The sequence below is a fragment of the Fusarium tjaetaba genome, assembly GCF_013396195.1.
Source record: "Fusarium tjaetaba strain NRRL 66243 chromosome Unknown NRRL66243_c0000109, whole genome shotgun sequence".
In the NCBI taxonomy this organism is placed as follows: domain Eukaryota; kingdom Fungi; phylum Ascomycota; class Sordariomycetes; order Hypocreales; family Nectriaceae; genus Fusarium; species Fusarium tjaetaba.
In genome coordinates this window covers 162976-186627 of record NW_023501305.1, presented here as the reverse complement: position 1 = coordinate 186627, position 23652 = coordinate 162976, and the positions used below count along the sequence as shown (strand labels likewise).

General features: G+C 49.2%; 5 protein-coding genes across 5 annotated transcripts; 4 read left to right on the top strand and 1 right to left on the bottom strand.

Annotated features, from left to right (window-relative positions):
- Positions 1 to 822: 822 nt before the first annotated feature.
- Positions 823 to 2366, top strand: FTJAE_5671 (mannan endo-1 6-alpha-mannosidase; the record flags this gene model as incomplete). Its single annotated transcript, XM_037352203.1, has 4 exons — positions 823 to 913; positions 970 to 1449; positions 1506 to 1750; positions 1800 to 2366. 4 exons carry the CDS (start codon positions 823 to 825, stop codon positions 2364 to 2366), a joined length of 1383 nt encoding a protein of 460 aa, XP_037207164.1.
- A 2382-nt stretch (positions 2367 to 4748) lies between these two features.
- On the top strand, positions 4749 to 5168 carry FTJAE_5670 (uncharacterized protein; the record flags this gene model as incomplete). Its single annotated transcript, XM_037352202.1, has 1 exon — positions 4749 to 5168. One exon carries the CDS (start codon positions 4749 to 4751, stop codon positions 5166 to 5168), a length of 420 nt encoding a protein of 139 aa, XP_037207163.1.
- Positions 5169 to 6028: 860 nt separating this feature from the next.
- Positions 6029 to 7320, bottom strand: FTJAE_5669 (actin; the record flags this gene model as incomplete). The annotated part of the gene is made up of 4 exons (XM_037352200.1): positions 6029 to 6091; positions 6142 to 6456; positions 6508 to 6963; positions 7012 to 7320. 4 exons carry the CDS (start codon positions 7318 to 7320, stop codon positions 6029 to 6031), a joined length of 1143 nt encoding a protein of 380 aa, XP_037207162.1.
- Positions 7321 to 7987: 667 nt separating this feature from the next.
- On the top strand, positions 7988 to 10291 carry FTJAE_5668 (MBP1-transcription factor subunit of the MBF factor; the record flags this gene model as incomplete). Its single annotated transcript, XM_037352199.1, has 4 exons — positions 7988 to 8062; positions 8264 to 8438; positions 8489 to 8662; positions 8709 to 10291. 4 exons carry the CDS (start codon positions 7988 to 7990, stop codon positions 10289 to 10291), a joined length of 2007 nt encoding a protein of 668 aa, XP_037207161.1.
- A 6548-nt stretch (positions 10292 to 16839) lies between these two features.
- On the top strand, positions 16840 to 17754 carry FTJAE_5667 (uncharacterized protein; the record flags this gene model as incomplete). Its single annotated transcript, XM_037352198.1, has 1 exon — positions 16840 to 17754. One exon carries the CDS (start codon positions 16840 to 16842, stop codon positions 17752 to 17754), a length of 915 nt encoding a protein of 304 aa, XP_037207160.1.
- Positions 17755 to 23652: the final 5898 nt, after the last annotated feature.

Below are 23652 nucleotides of genomic sequence, written 5' to 3'. Positions count from 1 at the left end.
CAGGCAAGGCACGGCAAGTCTGGATTCCAGCCAGAGCTGGCGTCGTACGTTTGGTTGTAATGGAGACCATTCTTTGCAACGGCGTAAACCTTCCAGAACCCAACGGTCATCTGTTGACTGTTAAATGCAGCAACTGAGAATTTACAGTATTCGTATTACAGCGTAAGGAGAGGGAATACGGTCGAGCATCTGATCTGTACTGGAAGGAGCTACAGTGCAAGATCAAAAACAAGAACGAACCACCAGCTCGAGCCATTCCCCAGCCCCTGATCACTTCGTATCAATGCGTAATCATGCTGCCCGCCCACCCATCGCAGCAAAAATAGGTACCTGACGCCGCTAATGTGACGGTTCCCGGGTCTCGCTCACTCCGTTTGAGCCACTCACCAGCTCGTGTCACCCTCCTTCTTCGCGATCCACCGTCAATCTCATTGGTTGTAGCCTCTGTTTCTCCCTCCCTCTCTCGCTCCCTTTTAATTTGCATTGCACGCTTCTGCATGTACCTTACCTTACCTGACCTTGCGGCAATACTGTAACGCACGCATTAACCCCCGTCGCCCGTTTCCATTTCTTTTCCTTGGCACTTTGACTTCTTCAACAACATCGATTCATCGCAGACTTTACGTCGACCGTTTGTCCCTTTTAATCCGTCAGATCGACCGACTCACACTCTTTGACTGCTCGGTCTGTTTTACGATAAATTTCTACAGCTTTATCGATATTCCGACCAAGCCCTCGCTGGGCGCGTCTACCGCTCGTTCCCGTCCATTTCCATCGCTCGCTCTTATCTCGCTCGCTTCATTTCACTCGCATTCGCCCACGATGAAGTCCATTTTTTCAACCGGCGCCGTTGCGCTTTTGGCCTCAACGGGTTTCGTTAACGCCCAGTCGCCCTATAGCATTGATTCCACAGGTGCGGCTCTCCCAACGGTTGGCTCGTAGGTAAACAGACATTGACTTTAGCAACAGACGCCATCAAGAAGTCAGCCAAGCAACTCGCCGCTGACTTGCTCACATACTACCACGGAGACGACCCTGGAGGTATCCCTGGTATTCTGCCTGGCCCTCCCCCCAATGGTGACTACTACTGGTGGGAAGGCGGTGCTATGTGGGGGACGTATATGGATTACTGGAAGTGCACCGGCGATTCTACCTACAACAAGGTGGTGATGCAGGCTATGCAGTTCCAAGTCGGCGATGATCAGGACTACCAACCCGCCAACGTTACTCTGTCCCTCGGAAACGACGATCAAGGTTTCTGGGGAATGTCTGCCATGTTGGCTGCTGAGCTGGACTTCCCCAACCCTGCTTCAGACCAGCCTGGATGGCTTGCCCTCGCTCAGGCCGTTTTTAACACTCAGGCCAATCCCGATCGACACGACAGCACTTGCAACGGTGGTCTTCGATGGCAAATTCCTCGAACTAACAACGGTTACGATTATAAGAACAGTCAGCGCTTCTCTTGAGACATATACCTTGATCGATTTTGTACTAACTTTTCAAAGGTATTGCTAATGGATGCTTCTTCAACCTGGGGGCCCGACTTGCTCGCTACACCGGCAACACGACTTATTCCGACTGGGCTGAGAAGACCTGGGACTGGATGGAGGGCGTTGGTTTCCTTGACCCCGACACTTATAAGATTTATGACGGTGCTCATGTTGGAACAAACTGTACCGATATCAACAAGGCTCAGTTCTCTTATAACTCTGGCGTCTTCCTCCAAGGCGCTGCTTTCATGTACAATTATGTAAGTCGGCCTAAACATGGTACTACTGACAATTTACTGACTTCTTCAGACCAATGGTGAGCAGAAATGGAAGGACCGAGTAGACAAATTAGTCGACGCTACTATCAGCAACTTCTTCCCCAAGGATATCGCTGTCGAGATTGCCTGCGAGAACCATGGCACCTGCACCACCGATATGTACTCATTCAAGGGCTACGTCCACCGATGGATGTCTCAGGCAACACATCTCGCTCCCTTCATCAAGCCAAAGATTCTTCCTGTTCTCCAGACATCAACCGAAGCTGCCATCAAGCAATGCACTGGAGGAGACACAAAGCGTGCTTGCGGCTTTAAGTGGGCCAGCGGTGTCTATGATGGCAAGACAGGTGCCGGTCAGCAGATGAACGTCCTCGCTGCCGTCTCGTCTCTGCTCATGGAGAACACACCTCCTCCTGTCACGGCCAAGTCCGGAGGTACCTCCAAGGGTAACCCCAACGCCGGCAACGTCGGAGATGGCAAGATTGATAGGACCTACAAGCCTTTGACCACTGCAGACAGGGCTGGTGCCGGTATCATCACATTCCTGGTTCTGTCCTTTGCATGCGGCATCTTTGGCTGGATGAGCATGGGCAAATAGAGGATCTTTCTCGAATTCTGAATATGCCGAAAGACGAAGTCCGGCATGCACAATTGTGCTTCTTTTGCAGCCTTGTATTTGGAATCTGAAGAAATGATCTCTGGGGCGTTGGATGGAGTATAACTTGACCTAAATAGCCTGGTAGGCTGGATATCTATTCTCTAAATGTTATAATGTTTGCCATTTACTCTGTGTCTTGCAACTAGTGAGAGCATTCACACAATTTGACTAATGCTCCAAGGCCCAAACACTTTGCTATACAACTACGACCGATACAAGCACATCAATAACAAGGTCTAGTTGACCGAATTGAGCATCTACTGAAATGTTGATGGATTCGTCAGGAGAAACTGTGTCATACTGATATTACAGCACAATAGAGTTTGACAAAAGTCGGTATGTTTTGCACCGTGCTTGCGCAGATCCTGATAATCTCCATAGAATATCTCGCTTCTGGATACTCGGCAATTCGAACACTGGCATGAAACGGAGGCGGTATGGAAAGAGGACTTGATGCTTCAACGTTCATCTTGAAACGTCAATGGTCCAGGCTTGGTATCATTGGTAACGGGGTCGTGCCGTTGTGGGACTGAGACGAACTGTCTCTCTCTCAACAGGTCTTATAACACCGAGGAGAAGCCTCGAAAGAATGATGACTGCAACTACAAATTCAATGCCAACTGTCGTTGGAAAGCATTCGTAAGGTCTCAGTGGTGTGAAACTTTCTTTCTCGAAAATCTCCCGGAGGCGTTGACAAACTGGCACATGACCAAGTATACGATCTCTAGTGCCACTTGGGAACGACAGCAACATGCCACATCAAGATCACGTCCATTTCACGTTGAAATACAGAATGGCGCAAGGTGAACGAAGACACTTTACACTTACGGAACACCTCGAAATCGGACAGTATAAGCGACATTTTCGGAATACTCGGAAAGTCGGAAAGTTCGGTGTCGGTGAACCTCTCCGTTACTCACTATGTCTATTTTTACCTGCAGAATAGTCTATTCAGATGGAGCATATCCGTTTTGGAACAAGATCTGGGGAAGAGACGTAGGCCAAGCAGGGCTCGGATCTGATAACCTGGGGAGGAGCTTTGAGATCTCGGTCAGAGCATCCATAGCACAAGTTGGTGAGACGATAGGATATCAACGTTTCTATCTCGTAAAAGATGGGAATTGGATCTCGAAAACGAGAAAGACCATTGTTGGGTTAAGATTTGAGGGACAACAACCTAGATCTAGGGCGGGAGTGTCCGTTGCTAGCCTGGTTGTCTCTAGAGATGTTTGAATGAAGATGTGGTAAGTTTCCTTGGGTGTTTGTACATCAGACTGAGGTCATGTTTGTGTTTCTGAGGTGGAGAGTTGTTACAGCCAACTGTTCTGTACTCCAAACTCACGATGCATGGCTTGGAGTCTGTTGATGGTCTCACCACCAACAGCCCCATTCAATTACAGAGTCCCATCGACAACGTGTTCTGTTACACTTGGACTCACGCTTCCCCCTCATGACGACGACATCACAAGGCAAAATTGCAAGGAATTATCTGGGTCTGGGACTCAATATCCAAAGCACGTCGTCGTCTTCCAAGATGACGCTAACTCCAAGACGTCCTAGTCGTGGATCCTCGCATCCCTGCATTGACCAATAGCTCGGGGGTAGTGCATTTCTATGGGGTAATTCTTACATACTAAAAACTCTAGACGATCCAGGAACACAATTTGGTTGAAAATCTGGGGGACCGCGTGACAGCGCCATTTCTCTGGGCAAGGAACAGCCTCTGGATCACACGCACAGTGCTTGCCGTTAACTGCAAAGCGCAATTGACCAAGAATGTCAGGAGACGAGAAAAAAGCTCTGACTCTTTTGCCTTCAGGCTCCATAGACTGGTCACTGATGATCACGGTGTCTCCTGGCTGGCGGCTATGGGATCAAAGGGAGTGAGTGGCGGGTACGGTTATTGAACATGACGATCTAAAATGCGGGGAGAAGCGAAGGAACAAGAGAGAAAAGGAACAAGAAAAAAATTCTAAAGATGGGTCCATTTGTGGGGTGAGCTCGAAAAAGTATCTGCAATTGCGTTTGTTATGCCGTGTTTGGTTTGTTTGGCTTGGGCTTGGCTGAAGGTAGGTCAAGGTAAGGTTGTGTTGTGTTGTGGCCCCCTTGAATAAGCTTGAGTCGTCGTATAACTACCCAAGCTCTTCCCATCATGACAACCTCTCTTTCTCTTCTCAAGCTCTACTTACTCTTGACAATCCAATCTACAACTTGACATTGAATCATCTATGTCCTCTTCTCGTCCTCAACATTGAGATATCATCACAACCTACAACCCACCTCACTTACACGCACACATCCACAACCACAACCACAATCAAAATGCCCAGCTACATCCTCACTGAGCCCTCCCCCTCCACAAACGTCTTCGTACGTTCCGGCCGCGGCGGTTACGGCAACATCTCTCGTGCCTCAAAGGACACCACATCATCCTCATCAAACCGCACCGTCGTCACCCCCAGCACAACCACTACCACCCCCTCTCGCCGCTTCTTCAGCGGCATCGGCGGAGCTGGCAACGTCCACCGCGCAAGCGAGCAACCCTCTGTGTCTCTTGACGACGAGTACGACCGCATTGCTGCCCGTGACCAAATGGCTGCTGGACATGTCGGCATCGGCGGCGCCGGCAATGTCTTCCATCGCAAGGATAGCGATGCTGGCTCTGATGCTAGCGACAGCAGCTCCATGAGCTCCAAGTCCAAGCTTTGGGCTCGTGTCAGCAGCACTTTCAGCCGAGACTGAACAACAAGACAAAATATAAGAAAAATAAAAGAATGATTGAGGGCGTCTGTACGAAAAGATATGAATTAGCGACTGGCGTTGTTGGGATTTGGCATTTGGACGAAAATATAATGGGGACCTCAGAGCAAATGGGTTGACGATTATACCCCGGATGTACGGTTGGCACTGACAATTGAGAGGGGCGATATGAAACTGCCCTTCTACTCTTGGCTTTGCCTGTATGATGTTTGTTTCTGGTGAAGATTTATATACCCCGAGCGCAGCTCTATTCTATTATAAAAGCATTACTACTTATTACTATTACTCCTACTCCTTAATCTCGTGACTGGATATGTCCTCACTGAGCAAGAAAACTGCTGCCTTTGATGAATTAAAGGCTTATGAAGATATACTAAGCTTACCCAAGTCTTTTCATCACTCGGACCAGAAGTCCTAAATCTCTTGCGTCCCCTTGTTTATAGCATGATGCTCAGAGACAGAGACTCCTTGTTTAACAGAACAACTTCACAAAACTAAACACAATCTCAACACATCAGGGTATCATTAGGCTTCCTCTATCTGGCAAAGGTTGTCTACAACTGCACTGGTGTCTCTACACACCAAACAGCACTATATCTTCCATTTCCATGCAAGGCTTCTGCTTCGCTCTATCAACAACAGCAGCGCGTCAAAGGGGGTTGGTTCGGGTTGTGAGGGCTTGCGTTCACAAAAGGTCAAGGTCATCTCGATCATAAAGGTCCAGGCGGCGAAAAAGAATCAGTGTCGATGAGTTCAGGCATGCATGTTCATGTCTGATTGTTTCGTCTTTATGGCTGCATCACAAAGATGCAAAGTCAAAGGGTGACACGCATACGCCATTCTTACGTGAACTTGGTATGGATAATGTCGGGGTTCTCGTGCCAGTCGTCAATGCTCACCCACATCTGTCACACGTTAGTATAGTACTTAAAGAAAACATGGCAACATCACTGACCTTTCGGAATGTACTCAATCCAGCGAGAATACTGCCTCCGATCCAGGTAGAGTACTTTCTCTCCGGTGGCGCAAAGATCTTGATCCTCATATCCTTGACGGCCAGTTTTTGCAGCTCTGTCAAAAGACGGTCACCGAAGCCCTTTGTCAACGTGCTACCTCCGGAGAGCACAATGTTGCTGTAGAGAGATTTCCGCAGGTCGAGATCTGTTCGGTTGATAGCATCAACGACAATCTGATGTACACCAGGATATTCGAGGCCGATAATCTCGGGGTCAAAGAGAATTTCGGGTGCTCTGAAGCGTTCGGCGCCAATCTTCAATATGTTAGCATATCTCAACATTAAGTAGAGAATAAAGAGTCTCACCTTGAGCTTGAAGCCGTCTGGAAGCACGTATTCGGCAAACTTGCTCTCATTGGGCTTCACGCCAACCCAATCCCTCTCCTCTTTCCGTGGATCATGAGCAACATAAGAGACGCTCTCCTTGATTAACCTCACAACTTCCTTCTCGGCACTCGTGTGAAAGACATATCCACTCTTCCGTAGCAATGTCTGCATGTACTCGGTCACGTCTCGGCCTGCAACGTCAATTCGGCGAATACTGCTGGGCATGGCGAAACCCTCGTAGACAGGTACAGCATGAGAAACACCGTCACCAGAGTCGAGAACAATACCAGTCGTTCGGCCACTGGCGTATAGTGATAGCACGGCTTGGATAGATGTGTGGAGTGCGGGGACGTTGAATGTCTCGAAGAGGATCTGGGCGGCCGTGTCGCGATTGCTTCGGGGATTCAAAGGAGGTTCCGTCAATAAAACGGGATGCTATAAGATGTCAGTACAATTGCACAGCTAAGCACTTTAGCAACAAACCTCTTCGCTGAGAGTCTTCAATCCTTCACCGTAAACATACTCCCAGATCCTCTCCATATCGTCCCAGTCGGTGACAATACCATGCTCGAGGGGATATCGAATTTTGAGTAGCCCTCTCAATTCAGTGGAGGCCTTTTGTCCTATGAATACCTCGCCCTCGAGGGCACCCGCGAGAACTCTCAGATGCTTCGGTCGACCAACCCACGAGGGAAAGTAACATTTTGGTAGATCATCGCCGGCGAAACCAGCTCGAATAGTGCCAGATCCGTTGTCGAGGACTATAGGCGCATTATGTAAGGAGTCTGCCATATTGTGTTGGTTTTAGAGTTTGTCCCTGAGTGTTGTATGTCGTCCCTATAATATATCGTTGCGGACTCCTTTGTTGTTACCATACGAGTCCCTGTTCTGAGCTCCCCAGTGTTCGTCCTTTGAGCTCACAGCAAGTAATAGCCTCGAGGCTTCGCGCATTAGCTAACAAACAAAGAATCCCACAGTGCGTCTCCAGCTCGTCGTATCCATAAAGTGTCTTTCAAGAAAGTTCCGAGTGTTGGTTGGTATTGTCTATTTTGTTTGTTGTACCCCTGCCAATCAATCCCGTCGAGGCCAATGCCTCGCCCACTAGCAATCTGCCAGCTTCAGGAGGCGCCCCGTGGCAGTACTCGAGTCACGTGAGTCCGAGGGACCATCTCAACGCCTCAGGCAGCAGCACTTTAAGTGCTTCGCGTGAAAGCGCGTCTTCTCAACCGTGGACCGCGTCTTTGACGTGAATTCATATTACCTAGGCAACTTGGACCTTGGGAAGAGCTTTTGACGATACTGCAAAGCCCATTTGCAACGTTCAATTCGACCTCTCCTTCGCCGCTGATGATTGTTACGAGTTCTATCTTGCCCTGCTAACCCTCTCGATTAATCCTCTTCGCCCTCGTCCCGTCACCATCGCGCATGATCCCAGAATTGCTTCATCTTAGCCGCCCACATGGTCAAGGCCAATGCTAACGCAGCAGCAGCTGCTGCTTCTGGACCTGGCGTCTACAGCGCTGTATACAGTGGTGTAAGTCTTTGCTGCCTGCCATCTCTTTTATGTCACTTTATTGGTGCATTCTTCTCAACAGCTTCGTTTGAAGCTGGAGTGTCGTGAGCACCAAATGTCTTTGATGGAGCTTGCCCCTGATACTACCATCCCCCACTAGTACTATCCATCCAATGCCTTTACTAATCAATTCTCTTTCAGATTCCTGTATACGAATTCCAGTTTGGTGGTGACCTCAAAGAACATGTCATGCGAAGGAGACACGATAACTGGATCAATGCAACACATATCCTGAAGGCTGCTGGGTTCGACAAGCCAGCTCGAACCAGAATTCTCGAGCGAGATGTGCAAAAAGACGTACACGAGAAAATCCAAGGTGGTTATGGAAAATACCAAGGTTCGCCAACTCCTCAGACACGCCATCTAAACTCTAACGCCAATGTACAGGTACTTGGATACCGCTCGAGAGCGGACAAGCATTAGCAGAGCGGCACAGTGTGATCGATCGATTACGACCCATCTTTGAATATGTCGCTGGTGCGGAGAGCCCACCTCCTGCTCCCAGGCATGCTAGTAAACCCAAGGGACCAAAGTCTAAGCCTCCGCTACCGAAGTGGAACAGTATGTCGAGTGTAATACCAGATAGGAGCCAACTGACAGTTATCAGATCCCCCTCCAGCTCCTGCTCCTGCGCCTGTAATTCACGATGATCCCGATACGGTAATGGGCGACGAAGATACACCAGATAACCTCACAGTGGCATCAGCATCTTACATGGCCGAAGACGAACGTTTCGAGATGCCTCAAGTGCCAGGCACAGGACGGAAGCGTAGAAGAGACGATAGCAATTTGCAAGACCTTACCGAGCAACAGCATGCGCTATACGGCGACGAGCTTCTCGACTACTTCCTCCTCAGCAAGACAGACCAACCAGCAGTGAAGCCTGATCCACCCGCCAACTTTCAACCTAACTGGCCGATCGATGCGGAGGATCATACGGCACTTCACTGGGCGTCTGCGATGGGAGACGTTGATGTTGTCAAGCAACTCAAGCGATTTAACGCATCTTCCACCGTCAGAAACATACGCGGCGAGACACCGTTCATGCACTCAGTAAACTTTACGAACTGTTACGAGAAGCAGAGCTTTCCCGTCGTGATGAAAGAGCTATTCGAAACATTCGATGCTCGTGACAATATGGGCTGTACAGTGATACATCATGCGGCTGTTATGAAGAACGGCAGAGTATTCAACTCATCATGCTCAAGATACTATTTGGACAACATTCTCAACAAACTTCAGGAGGGTCTAGAACCAAGCGCTTTTCAGAAATTGCTGGATGTTCAAGATAACGACGGAAATACAGCATTACACCTTGCGGCGCAGCGGAATGCTAGGAAGTGCATAAGAGCACTGTTAGGACGCAACGCTTCATCGGATCTTACGAATAACGACGGAGTCAGGGCAGAGGATCTCATTATGGATTTGAACGCGACGAAAAAAGAGCGTGGACCTCAACGATCGTCGTCTCCTTTTGCCCCTGAATCTCAACGGCATGCTTCTTTCAAGGATGCGCTGCTCGAGAAGGCGAATCGGCAACCTCCGGTGGCTTTTCAGTCCGCGGCAGCAAACACTGTCCAGTCACGGATCACGCCCCTGATTATGGAGAAGTTCCAGGATCTAGCTAAGAGCTACGAAGAGGAATGGCGGGAGAAGGATGTAGCAGAGGCAGAGGCGAAGCGGATCTTGGCCAACACCCAGGCAGATCTGAATGTTCTCCGGCAAAACATAACAGACGCTGAGGGGCAGCTCGAGTCAGAAGAAGCAGCGTCCAAAAACAACCAAGAAGCCAATCTAGCCAAGCATCAGGTGCTTTCACTCATCACACACCAAAACCGCTTACATATTCAGCGGTCAGTGGACAGTGAGCTCAGCCGCATCAATGGCGATGGAGGCGTGCAGGAAGAGTCATACGAAGAGAGGCTGAGTCTCGCCCGCCAACTAAGCACATTGCTTGCTGAGCAGCGGACAGCTGAGACGGATTATGTCGAGGCGTTGAGCATGGTGGGCACGGGTGAGAAGATTGAAAAGTATAGGAAACTTCTCAAGAGGTGTCTCGATCCGAAGGAGGGCGATAGCCTGGACACGAATCTCGACAGCCTGATCGAGATGATGGAGGAAGAGCGGGACGAGGATGGTATGGTCGGCGTTATGGAGCCCGAACCAATGGAGCTGTCAGGTGGCATCTAGGGAACATCATTGGGCTCTCCGTTGCGGATCTAGCTCCTCTATTCTCATGCTCTTTTGTTTTGACGAAGGTACTTATATATATCCTTATTGGTTAGGGGCGCGCATAGTTACGGGGTTGGTTAATCCTCTGCTGGTTAGTATTGGGAGGATCTAGCAGAAGCAGACTTTCTACGAGGGAATGGGCGATGGGTGTATGCAATTTTGCACGATAGACCTGAGCGCAAGCGAGTTGATAGTTGCCTATGAAATACACTTGCTCTTGAACTCAGAACTAGCTTTTTCCGGGGAAGTCGGTCAGTGACACTTGAGAACCAACCACCAGGTCAACGGTCAGAGTTAGTCAATCAAACTAAGATGCACTGCCGGAGACGGCTTGACGCCAAGGCATTCGATAGAGGGGAATTCCAAGTTATCGGGACCGAGGCCCTCACTAACTTCCAAGTTGTGAGGATAGCGCCGAGGCTTGTCAGCCAGCCTCATGCTTCTGTGCCTTACCGATTTGCTCAACTTGACCATAGTACACCAACAGGAGGGGCTCCAGCACCGATAATGCGGCTGATATTGGTTTCCAGGAGCGGTGATCCATGAGTTATATTCTCAAAGAGGCTTGGTCATGCGCAAGCCATCTTCTTCGTTCCACCTGAAAGAAATATCCTGCGGCACAAAACTTCCTCGAATCAGAGGGGGGCCACCTATGATGGGAAAATTTTGGGCCAGCCAGATCACCAACAGACCAGTCTTGCCAGTATCTTCAGTTCTTGCACACAACAAGTTGCCCATAGACCAGCAAAAAGGGATTGTATGTCAACAAGCAAAAGATGTGATCACTCATTGGAGTGACTGTTGCAATGCGTAATCTGGGAATCGAACCCAGGGCTCCCCGACGCTGCTCGAATGGCAACGGAGAATTTTACCACTAAACCAATTACGCTGTGATTTTCGATGTCTGGTACACTGTTGCTGGGCCTCATATTCCGCCCGAGCGGATCTCGGTCGTCGTCGCTCTACTCCGTACTTACGTCTCTCTCTTCAGGACAAGGATCTTGAGATTTATTTGCTTTTCCTTAGACAAGAGATTCGGCTAATGTAGCTGACCGCATGAGTCTAAATCATGTGAGTACATCAATTCATGTGAAATCAACACATAACCAAGGTGGGTTCGAATCCAGCCAAGTTTGAGTTTTTCTGAAGTAAGCATAATTAACGGCCATGATGATCGGGCGTTGCGGAGTCAATGATGAAGCTTGATATCTGGGCTTTAGTGGTATGGGATGTCAAGAGGCTGGTTAGATCCGCGCCTAGGCCAAGCGGTGAGATGTAATGGCTGGTTCATGGTTGGGCATCCCAGGTGGAGCGAATGTCATTGTTCATCGCGAACCAACGCTTGTGACGATGATGATTGGGATGCTGCTACGGATAGACGCGCCCGCAGTATCTGAAACTGGACACGAACGCGAGTAATTGACTTCTGAGAGTGGCAAGAGTCGTCGCGTATCTTGCGCAATCAATGAGGCCGAGCAATCCGTTGCTGTCGAATTGCGCCGAGCTTGTTCTCCGTGAGTGTTATTTGTTGTGCTGCGCCAGTCAGACTTGTGTAAGTCATTCCCTTGTCAGCAAGGCCCACGTCGAAACACGAGGCTGAAGGCAACAATTTGCCAACTCTCAAAAAGGCAATTTGAGCGATGACGATGGATGACTCGAGGCCAAGAAGTGGAATAATACAGGTATTATACCCTGTACGCATAAAGCATTGGTTCGAAAGAAAAGAGAGAGAAAAGTCCTAGACAAGGTATATATCTGTGATGCTCGATATGATTTGAAGGAGCTTTCCCTATCCGTGGGAGGTTCTCCGCCAGTAGTTGATTGTTTTGCAGGGTTGGCGAGGATTGACTGGACTTGAATGTGACATTGACAAGGATATTGACCAAGGTGGTGGGGACTGGCTCGTAAGGCTGAACAGGGTGCTATTTTTGAACACTGACCAAGAGTGGTTAGGAGTTCTTGTTAGTCCCAGAGCTGGCCAGGACAAAATGGCGGAGTTTGCATCCCCGTGTCAGAATGTCGGCGTGGATCCACGGAGGAAAGGATTCCGCCTAATTAAGTTGCAGAGCGGCCGATATTTCTGCTAGAGGTACCTGCCGAGACCAGGGTTGTATGAGAGGAATACTGACTATTACACTTTGCGAAAATCGACGTTGTGTTGAGATGCGGCGTATGTTGCATCCGCAGCTATGTAGTAAGACAGCCACAAACATACTGCAAGAACGCAAGACAACCACCCACATGGAGAGAAAGCATGGGACTCGCATTACATCCTTGTCTTGTCATCATCGTATAAGAACGTTGGAAATACCGGCCACCACCCCAGATAGCCTAATGGAAACGCTACTGATGCGTGTCTGAAGATCGTTGCTTGATGTGCACCATGGCCAAGCAAGCATGATGATGTAGGAAACGAATCCCATCACGGCTGAAAACCCATTCAGAGTAGGATTGCATGCAACTCTCTGGATGAATGGGGCACTCGGAACGCGCGGGGTTATCTTATTGATGTTTGTAAAGACGGGGTTCACCCTCGTATTTCACTGGCCTCAAGGTGAACCTTTTTTTCTATTCGGCCTGAGCTTTGGTAGCAAAAGAGATTGCGTTGCATGCGGCGCAGCCGCATCTCTTGCAATGCGACGAGACACCCTAATGTGGCTTCTAGAAGGCAGTAGGGTATCGGTTTACCCTGGGGTGGGTTCACGTCGTAGTCACGACTGACTCGGCAGGAAGCTGAAGAATCCGAGTTTCTGCGGAGGGTAAAGAGAGCCTGATAAAATTTATTTGTAAGCGATTTACCCGCGACATTCTTTGATGGCAACTGACAGTTCACTGCCATGGCCCTTGACAGAAGCCCAGACCCCATCGTATTGACAATCAGTCCAGCTGGGCAAGGTTACCGCCGTCGCCGGTTCTGGGTCTGTGATTGGCTACCGAAACGCTGGAGAAGGTCTAAAGCGCCAGCAGGGGAAAAGAGAGACATTGGCTTGGCCGAGACTGATGAATTGTGGTAGACAATATTATATTGACGGTCAACCTGAACCATGCGTCTGTGTGGCCTGTTAGATATCATGAACTAAGGAGCACACGATGGCCCGTTCGGTATTGGAAATAGGTAATCAAACATGGTTCGAACTGGTTCGAATGAATGTTAGAACCTAGCCGGGTTGAGAGAGGGTATTCGGAGACAGACACAGCCAACCGTCGCTTGTAATGCAATGTGACGCTTGGCAGGCAATAATGCGCGGCGATATCATAATTGCGAATCCCTGTCATGATAGTACAGAGCGGATGCATCATGCATCATGCAATACATTGACGAACAGAGTCACGTCCTTGGTTGAGTTTTTCGATAAAGCAAGATCTAAGCGGCAACCTTTAACTTGCTTGTACTATTAGAATGGATGGGGGATGGGATGGGATGTTGGATGTGAGCGTCGCCTTTCTTCCGTGGTTGGGTGTGAACGTCAAGTTTCAGGCGCCCCTTGCAAGCCCAGCGCCAAACAAGGAAAGGCGGCCCCGTTCCTTCCATTCTTGCATCCAATCACGTGTCGTAATTCCATCGTTTCAGCTGAGTCGGTTCTTTTCAGTGTCACAATCGAGACTGCACTGGACGATCCCCGAGACCAGAGCATCCACTGCCACCACAGCCCAGCCCAGCCCAGCCCAAGGGCAACGATATCGGGAGGACGGGGATCTCCATCGATGGATGCGATGCATTGACCAAAACTCAACCTTCTAGTTCGGAAGCAAGCACTTCCAGCTGCAATGACATGCTGTCCCGCGTCGTGCCGTGTCTTGCACAGCAGCAGGCATCGATCTCCTCTCCGCGTGGCATGGGTGGTATACAGCCACGCGACACGTCTTTTGATGCATCAAATCGGGGAGAAATGCTCATTAATCATCATCATTCAGCACAGGTATTCTCAAACCAAGAACCCTATCAAACTAACAGATATCACAACCAACACGAGACCCTTTCAGCCTGCAAAGCAACCCCCGAAATGACGCAGAAACCCATGATGAGGCGCTTCACCAGTCAAAAGGAATTCGAGTTGCATAGACTCTTCCAGCCCAACAAAAGTTCATGGCAACCATCGTGGTTAGCTCCACATGCAATATCACTTACACCTTTTCTACCAGATGCATAGGCAGTCGAGTAATGACAAGAGCCCCGCCATTGATTCTCCTATGATAACTTCTACTGGGCTTGGCTGCTGGAGTATCGATTACAGTACGCGGAGGCGGGCTTGCTTGTCTCTCATCAGGGAGAGACAGTTCAGTTTCGTCAGGCGCCCTACACCGACAGTGGACCCGGAAAGTGCCCAAGAAGCAAAAGAATTCACAATAACCTTTTATGACCGCGACCGTTACTGCTACTCTCCGGATATCGTTTGTCCAAGGTTGCATTGGAAGCGCCTCATGCAGGGACATAGTCGGCGCCATTACACCAGTATTGAAAAAATGTACCACACCGCTCGGCCTGACGATCCAGATTCGCAAAGCTTCTTGAGAAGCCCTATCGCGATGTGGACTCTCTCGTCGATCTCGTGCGCCAATATGTGTCGGACCAAGCCAATTGCTGCCGCCTTAGATCGTTCGAAAACGGTTCGATAGATGCAGTAGGGATTCCTTCTCTACAGAGGCTTGAGACTTGCCCGATTCCCATGCCACTAACGTAGCCTTGTCTTGCCCAAAAGGCCAAAGGCTCGACCAATAGCCGCTTAGATACACCCCTGGCCTGGAACAAGCTCGCCGCAAGGGTCTGTCTCTAGCCCATGGCGTCGCTACAAGTAGGGCTCACCTCAGCTGAAATGCTCAATTTAGCCCATCTTCTGGCGTCACTCCCTCGCCAAACTGGTCAGATTTGGGTTTGGTCAGTAAACTAATCTGCAGGGCTTGGGCCCTGGGGGCTCGAAGCAGATTGCAGTGCGATCGTGGAGCATCATGGCCCAGGGACGCCCGGCTTGGCCAAGCGACTTTTGTGCCTCTGACGCCTTCGTTGGAAATCTCGGGCTGAAAACAGGGATGCCAATCTTTTGCAGACTGCAGACTGCAGGAAACGACTCTTACAACACGCCCTCGGGGTCCAGTACGACCCATTTACCAATTTGCTCTGACTTTATTCGACGACCCCATGCCCAGCTGTTAATGGTTGGAGACTTTTTTGGAGCACGCGGTTCATCGAGTTTCCTTGATCAACTTTGATTGACACGATCCAGCCCGGCTCAGCTTGCGATGACATTGCAATCTCACGCTTGCTTCTAGGATCTCATTCCCTGCCCCCGATTAATGTTTCATCATGAAAACCCCGGTCCTTTCTGAATTACACATGAGATCATGCCAAAAATGTCGCAAGGAGCGATCGACAAAGGGCTCGTCCCACTGGCAGCTCTTGTCCAAGTCTTCAGTGACAGCTTCTTAGAACTCGGGCAACCTTAACCAGAGCCACACTTACTCGGTCATTTTCAAATCCTCCCAACACCTCCAGAAATCAATACTCCACTTGTCAAAGCCACCCCTACAAGTCAAACGTTGTACCCACGTCCCGGGACCGAAGCCACAGCTAGTCTCGATTAGTAGCCCCTTTGAAAGAGGCTGTCTGAAGCATTTCTTTCCGCTCCTTTGCAAAGAGAATCCATGTTCATTTTCTCCATATTCCTAGCTCAGACCCTTGAAGAGCAGGGTGTGGTCCAAGAGGGGTGTCGTACTATCCTTTGACATTGGGCCCGAAGTTCATCAAGTGATGCTCTTGGCTTGGCTTGCTACATTGACCTTACTCGAGAGTTTCCATCAGTTCATGAACAGCCATCATATAAGACTCAGTCCCCCAGCTACGTAACCTTACACAAATAGCCGGTATTGCTTTTGCACTTTGATCCTTTGACTTCTCTTATATGCATCTCATATAACAGGCTTCACACCACGCCCTGTCTATTCAATCACAACTCGAGTATCACTTTGGTGATCGAAAGACGACCAAGAGGTCATCTACCATATTCGCACTGCTGGGAAATAATTCGACGGCGATCGCCTGGTATAAATCGACATAATTGGCTCCAGCATTACTGAGTGTTGAGATTTGCGACGGAAGTCACTTCGTGATCGAGTCATCAACCAGATAATTTATCTGATACAAGCCACTACCAAAGTCCGGAGACTCACAAGGCTTACTCGGGCGCCGCTTTTCTCCAAACAAAACTCGTTTTCTCATTCTGACCAAGCGCCCTTAACCGCGGGTGTTTGAAGCATAGCCTTGGATCGACCGGATTCAAGACCACCAACAACCCTGTCTATTCAACCCAGCCCAGCCTTCTTGTCTACAGAGTCGACTCCGCCCAACCAACCCAGACGAGGATTGTCAACGCAACGGGCAAGCATACCCCCAGAAAGTCACCGTCTGACCGCAGAAAGTAGAGTGACCTTTGGCCCCGCCAAGTGACCGACGGCGCCAAAATTAAGTTTCCGCGAATATATCAATCAATCACTGACATAAACGACGCACCATGCCCGTAACTAATCGAGGTGTAACACAACTTACACCTGACACCACCACCTCAACGTCAACTCACAGTAACTACTTGAACAAGACGTCTTCCTCCTTTCAGACTCTTCAAGCTGGCCTCGCAATCTTTGCTGTTGCTGTCATCGCACGCTTTTGCGTTTTGCGACTCTACCTATGGTTGCGACAGATGCGCGGCTCGGATCAGCAAACCCTACCCATCTCATCGTTGTCGCATACTCGACGGCTTCAGTCGCAACCCTTTTGGGCTATGAATGAGAAGACTATGACGCCGCCTGCTAACCAGGAGGATATGGCCCCTGAGGATATGTTGCACACCCGGCAAACAGACAAGAAACTGGTCATCGACCCCAACTGGCAGAGTCCAGACAATCTCATGTCCAGACATCTCATGTCACGACCACCTCCTGCACCACCTCTGACGCCGCCTGAGCTGAGCACTGCCGTCTTCACTTTTGATGACCGTCCACGACCAGGCGAGGATAGTTTTATTCGTCAGCCTAACCCTGATTACATGTCGTCGACAGCCAACGCTGTTCTGCCTGACAACTCACCCTCAACATCGGTCACCCGTCGGCGCTCTTACAACAAGACTCTTCCTATCGGAGTTCCCGTGTCTCAGTCATCCCAAGGGATGTCGGATGCTGCCGATCTGACCTTTTCGCCCAGTTCCTACCCACCTGCAAGCCCGTTGCTTCCACCGGCCCCACCCAACGCAGGAACCGTGGAGATCGGCGTCCAGGGCGAGATCATTGGTGTTCTCGACTCCGAGGGCGCCGGGTGGACAAGACATACGCGTGTCTATGGCGGCGGAGTCTGCCTTGCATGTGCGGCCTCCGGTGGCAACCACGGGGGCGGTTTCTACGGAGCAACTGTCCGGCCTGAGGAGATGCGATGACGAGTCGACAGTTTCGTAACGACCATGTGTACTACTGTCGGATGACTTTTTCCGACCAAATGTGATTGGCACTTTTGGTTCGGTATAGGGGCCCATGTGTAACGACCGTTTACGACTTATGTTAGAGGTGGACGTGGTGCAACAGCTGCGCTTCTGGGCAAAACTTTTCTTTTCTCATGTCCTACTTCAATGACTCGCGGACTGCGCCGCTGTTTTGAAGCGATGCATTGTCTCACTTGTTTTCGGTTTGGATGTGGGTTGGATCTTTGTTTTACACTGCTCAGTATAATATACCCCTTAAGGTACTCACCTACTTTGATGGCTATTAGGCTAAGGGCGCATGGAACTGAAGATGTATTTCATAAAGTTTTTTATGTCGAGGTTTAGATCTTGGCTCATGATGATATAACGACCTGTTTTCTGTTAACGACCTTATCTTATTATTGATTTCTCTGGCAAAGACAGGCATCGTAGCTTGATGACTGAATCGTTCTCATCATCTACTCATGCAAAGCCCCACATTCATCTTATACCCAAAGCCACTCGCGAATGCCCTCAACAAAGCCCCATAATTGACGGACACTTCGACTCGGACTGCTCGGGTCGCCATTCGAACACGTCTTCAAGTCCTCGTAAAAGTAAGCAGCCTCGAGGGTATATCACGGGATTTGTACCATGAAGCTCGCGTCAGCCTTACAGAGGAGTCTGCCACAGCCCATACCTTGCAAGTGCTTATCGTAGGACTAAGCCTCGGACGTATCCCAGACAAGATACCCGACGCCCGAATGGATCACCAAATGCAGAAACAACCTAGAAGATCATCAAAGACTAAGAGCCGTTGCAAAGCCTCGTGCGGGAGGGGAACACTCGCGCGTCATGCAGCCTATGCAGGTCTAGGACCGAAGATCAAACCAACGACTTATACACCTTTCACCGAATTCAGGTGATTTACCCGCCCGCCCCTAAGCTTACCTTGCGTCCATGATCGGCGATGTGTGCCGAGTTCTCTTGGCCTATGATGCTCCGGCACGGTAAGCTCTTGAGGGAATAGGGGTGGCTTCTTTCTGCTCAGGATAGGATAGTATAAAGGCGGCTGGGAACAAGTTAGAGATCTCACGTCAGATGAGATGAAATTACCTCCAAGGTCGTGTGCGGTGAGCGGGTGATCACGGGCAAAGAGGACATGTGCTCGTGAGAAGAGGGGAGGGAGGGGGTTTATAGGGCTGATATTGAGAGATTGAGTTGTCACATGGAGTGAGAGCTAGGTACGGGATACGACCAAACTGAATCGAAGTCCTAGTCTGCGGAGTTGGCTCTGTCAGAAACATCTGTCAGAAACAACTAGCCCCTTGCTGATGGCTTTTGTGGGGAGAGAATACGCTTGGTCTAGGATAGAAAGATTTATGTATAACAAAGCCCGGCTGTGGGACTTTTGTACCATGTCCGCATGACGTGTTTCGTGCATCTGCATATGCTATAGGACCTGGGATATTGAAACACTCTTTTTGATATGGTCGCAGATTCGGCCTGGCTTTGTAAGTGGACGGCTGGGATGATCGAAAGATGATGCCCCTTTTGGATGCTTCTAGCGCGTATGCTTTAGTTGTTTGCAGATTCGAGGGGGCAAGTGTCATTGGGGAACGTCGTGAGAGGTCGGGCATGGCTGCTGTGGTGTCACTGACAGCTTGCAGCTTGTATACATTACCTATGGCCACTTTGTGTTCCTTTCCTTGTTTTGTGAGAGGATCTTATTGGTCGAGACGCATTGCAGCTTGTGTATCTGTTTAGGGTGCGTTGTAGTGCATCTCTTTGAGGTTCTGCAGAATGCATTTCTCTCCGAAGAGCAACGTTCGGTCCGAGTTGACACGGAGTTTATGATGTGACTTGGTTACTACCTTGATAGCAAGCCACGTGGTGATGAGCAGGAACAGCGAAACGGGGACTCAGTGTCTTATTCCTAGTGTAACTCCCATCAAGACATTCGTAGACTTGTCGTCATTGTTGAAGAGTGTGATACTAGGTGAGGGAGGCTTACTTGTTCATCATCCAGTTCAAGATGGAACTTGAAATGGTCAAGGTCGATCTCGCCAAGGTTCTAGTCATGCTTGGCGGCCTAGGGCTGAACTGGGGGTAGCTATCTAAGAGCAAGCGAACCAGTATGAGGTGACTAGGCAAGGCCATTACATTCTAGTAAGTACTGTATGTACAGATACAAACTATGTGTCGAAGGGAACTTTGGCCATCACGTGGTTCTCATTCTGTGGTAATACTCCAGGATAACAAGATCCTTCTCCGTCTATTATGCCACTTTGATGCTGGCTATTATGCCACTTTTGAATTGTGCTAGATGGCACACGTAGGCTTCATGCTACTTTGTTCTCTTGTCTTTATTGCCTCTCTCCAAGAGATATTCTGACCCGAATAATATGAATGTGTTGGACTTGTCGCCTCAAACTCAGCAACACAACACAGTAATGAAGATCGTGGGCAGCCAAGTATGAGTATGTTGGCGTTTATAGTTTGCCACTTAGTCAATTATCCCACTCACCAAGTGAAGATCCCGCTGATGTCTATATGTCCTTCCTCACGAATTCGGAACGCAGTCACTAGAATTCCGATCTGAAGTCCTCTTGCAGCGCTGATGTTTTCAGATTCACAAATCGCAAACCCCGTCTCGACATTTCCTTTCACAGGTTTCCTCAAGTTATCCGTTCGAATAGTAATCTGATGTTATATCAATTGGCATTGTTAGTATATTCTGAGACTCTCTATGGTCTTCCTCGAGAAACGTTACTAGAAGTCGTTGGAACGACCGAAGCCCAAATTAACAACGCTCCAGAGCATATTTTGCAGGATATCGAACCAAGGTCTGTGAACTTGATGGCGATTGGAGACCATGTTTTACTGATTCCGCTTCACAGAGCGGACAGTTGAGGCCTCACGATAGATATAGGGTACGTGCTTAGTCTCGGTGACTTCAATAGCCAACGTTAGCTGGGTTCTTATTCACCCAAGACTCGACTCTAACATAATTATGGCCCGTTCTTACACTTGCTCGCTCTTTTCCTGAGCTTTCTGGGTTCTTATGAGCTACAGATCACAATGATGTTGTTCATTCTTCAGTGTTGCACATCAGGCGGTTGATTTGATACGACACAGGGCAACTTGCAGAGTCTATCACAATATGAAGAGGACGATCACGACTATTGTTCTTTTGTCCAATCAGTGATAGCGGTATCAGCTAATTACCGGTCGACTCTATTTCGAGATCGTGACTCGCATCATGTGGGTGAGTCGAAGTTCATTAACACTCCGTTCACGTAGACCATAGCCAAGTATCAGTTCACAGCAACACAGAATAACAGTCATGGCTTGAGCGGGACTCAGCATTGTATAACACGATTATTCAATTGCATTTCACATGTCTTCTTTAAGTGGTCTCGATAGCCTCTCATCCTTCCACGAACCCAGCCTCAGTAAGCCCAGTCGAAACTCACCTCATTCACATCTGAAAGACGTTCCCGACGATCTGGCCTAAACTCTACCGAACTGCCGGTATCCGCTTCGTTTGATTCAAGTACCGGTTGACGAGAGTTTAACTGGTGACAACGTGTCCATCCGATCTACCGAGTGAGGCTCCATGCCAATTTATATAGAGTTTACTAGGGACGTGTAACTTGCATACGTCTGGCGCAGTTACGACACAACTTCTGCAAGTCGCTGGCGTACGAGCAATGCGAAGCAGCTAATGTCACAGAGTCGAACGAGAATTGGTAATTTGAACTCAATATGTCTCCCAAATAAAAGTTTGTGTTGAAGTCGCGACACATCTCAGACTCAGAGCTCTTCTGATGCAGGGTAGGTTGGTTGAGTTGGGGTGATGTGCCGCAACTGTCCCTGTGACAGATCAGAGAGAAGACGGAGTAATTTCACCATCTCAACGGCCAAAAGCATAATTAACCCTTGTAATTAAAGATTCTCCTCTAATTATGAAAATAATTGGGTTCATTCGATAGCTTCCACGCTATCGATTCAACGACTCGGGTTTAACCGCGACGGCGGCTGCAAGGTCTCAGACAAGCAAATCACAACAACCAAAAAGCTCTAGACCTTCGGTTACACGCACTTGACGCTAAAATACTAGATACATACGGTACGTAAACAGTGCAGAAGCCCCTTTTGTAAGCGCCGTGAGCAGTAATCCGTACATGATGGCTGCATATCTGCTGCATGCGGTTGCACATTGTGATGTTGTGCGTCTTGCGTCTCTTGGTGCTGATTTATTGGTGCTGAGCCGTTGGCAAGCGCGTAAAGGGCGGTTGGGAGGTTATGATATTGGTTGTTAGACGCGATCTGCAAGAAATACCGACTGTATACCTACTTGGTATAGCTGTACTATATGAAGAGGGACGCCTGCACGTAAGCGCGAGGATGAGGGATGCATATGCGGCAATAAATGAATGGTTCGTGATGTGGGCTGGGAGACCAAATTATCATAATTGATGCCAGTGTTGGTTGCGGTCAGGCGCCAAAATGCATACTAGATACATACTATGAGCATGGTATTTGTCAAAAATATGCAGAGAACCAAGAGAGCCGACGGTGGCCTATAGCTCGAAACTGCATATTTGACCAGCAGCTTATACCACCGAAACAGCACAGAACCAACACACACATTCCTATGTCGGCGCCAGTCAAGAATGACGGATGAGTTTGGGTATCTCCCCGCTTAGAATAAGGGAGATCAAGACATGTCTATGCCTCTAGTAAACCCCAGCTAGGCTCAAGACATGGAGCGGGTAAATAACCTAGTTCATTTTTGGGTTATTGTCTTCTTCGTGATCGCATCTCCTATCATCAAAACCCCTGCATAAGATTGAGACGAACACGACCACATATCGCATAGGGTTCAAGTTAACCTACACTGACACAAACCCAAAAAGTTTCTCGGTGTGTGTTTGTGCGTGTGCGTACGGTTGCATGTACCTGCGTTTGGACAGGCTGCACCGCTGCAGGCAGTACCCTCGCTTGTCCCATCGACTTATTCGGTGGCTACGGTGCCGTAGTGTTTCGTTTCTCAATGGCTCAAGACAAGGGTCCAGTCCACGGTGCATCAAAGCTCATTCCAAAACTTGCGCCATGTCTCTCAAGCTGCAGCTCGGCCAGAATGAAGAAACAATGGAGAAAGCCACTGAGCTATTCATAACAACAACAAACACTTGCATCCGTTGAAGATGCAGACACTAATTTAGTAGCAAATAAACAGAAAAAATCCATCACCTCGGTTCGCCTGAGATAGGCAGCGCGTCACCTTTTCACGGCACGTGTCGCGTTGAGCCAGGGTCTGCTTAGTACTGGGCCTAACATCGAACTTAGCCCCCAAAGCGGACAGGGTAAGGTAGGGCAGGACGATGGATCGAAATGGGAAATGGACAAGGAGTTCTGCGGTGATGAAACATCTCGAGACGTGGGGAAAATACGAATCGAGTTGGACGCCGACAAGGGGCCTCGGGCGATGCTGACCGCGATGGGCATAAACCTGCCGAACTGATAGCCCAAACAAGGAGAACGGATGTGCTACAACACTGATACTCACGTTTATGCTTTTTCAAGCAAGACGGGATGGTCCGTTCCCCAAGATTCAGGTATAGGTGGCCGTAGGCCCTGTGCTGTGCTGTAGGCGTCGTGTGGATGAATTGAGCAACAGCTGTCAGTGCTACGGCAGAGCTAACGGTCACTCCGGTAGAGCGACTGCCTGCGAAATACGGACTCTGGGCAAGCTGAGGCAGGCCAGGCGTCAAAGAATAATAGTAAGACCCTGCTATAAGCAAACCGACGATAATAAACAACAGCCGCCCTGTTGGATGAGTCCGGTCACGACGACAAAAGCAAGTAGAC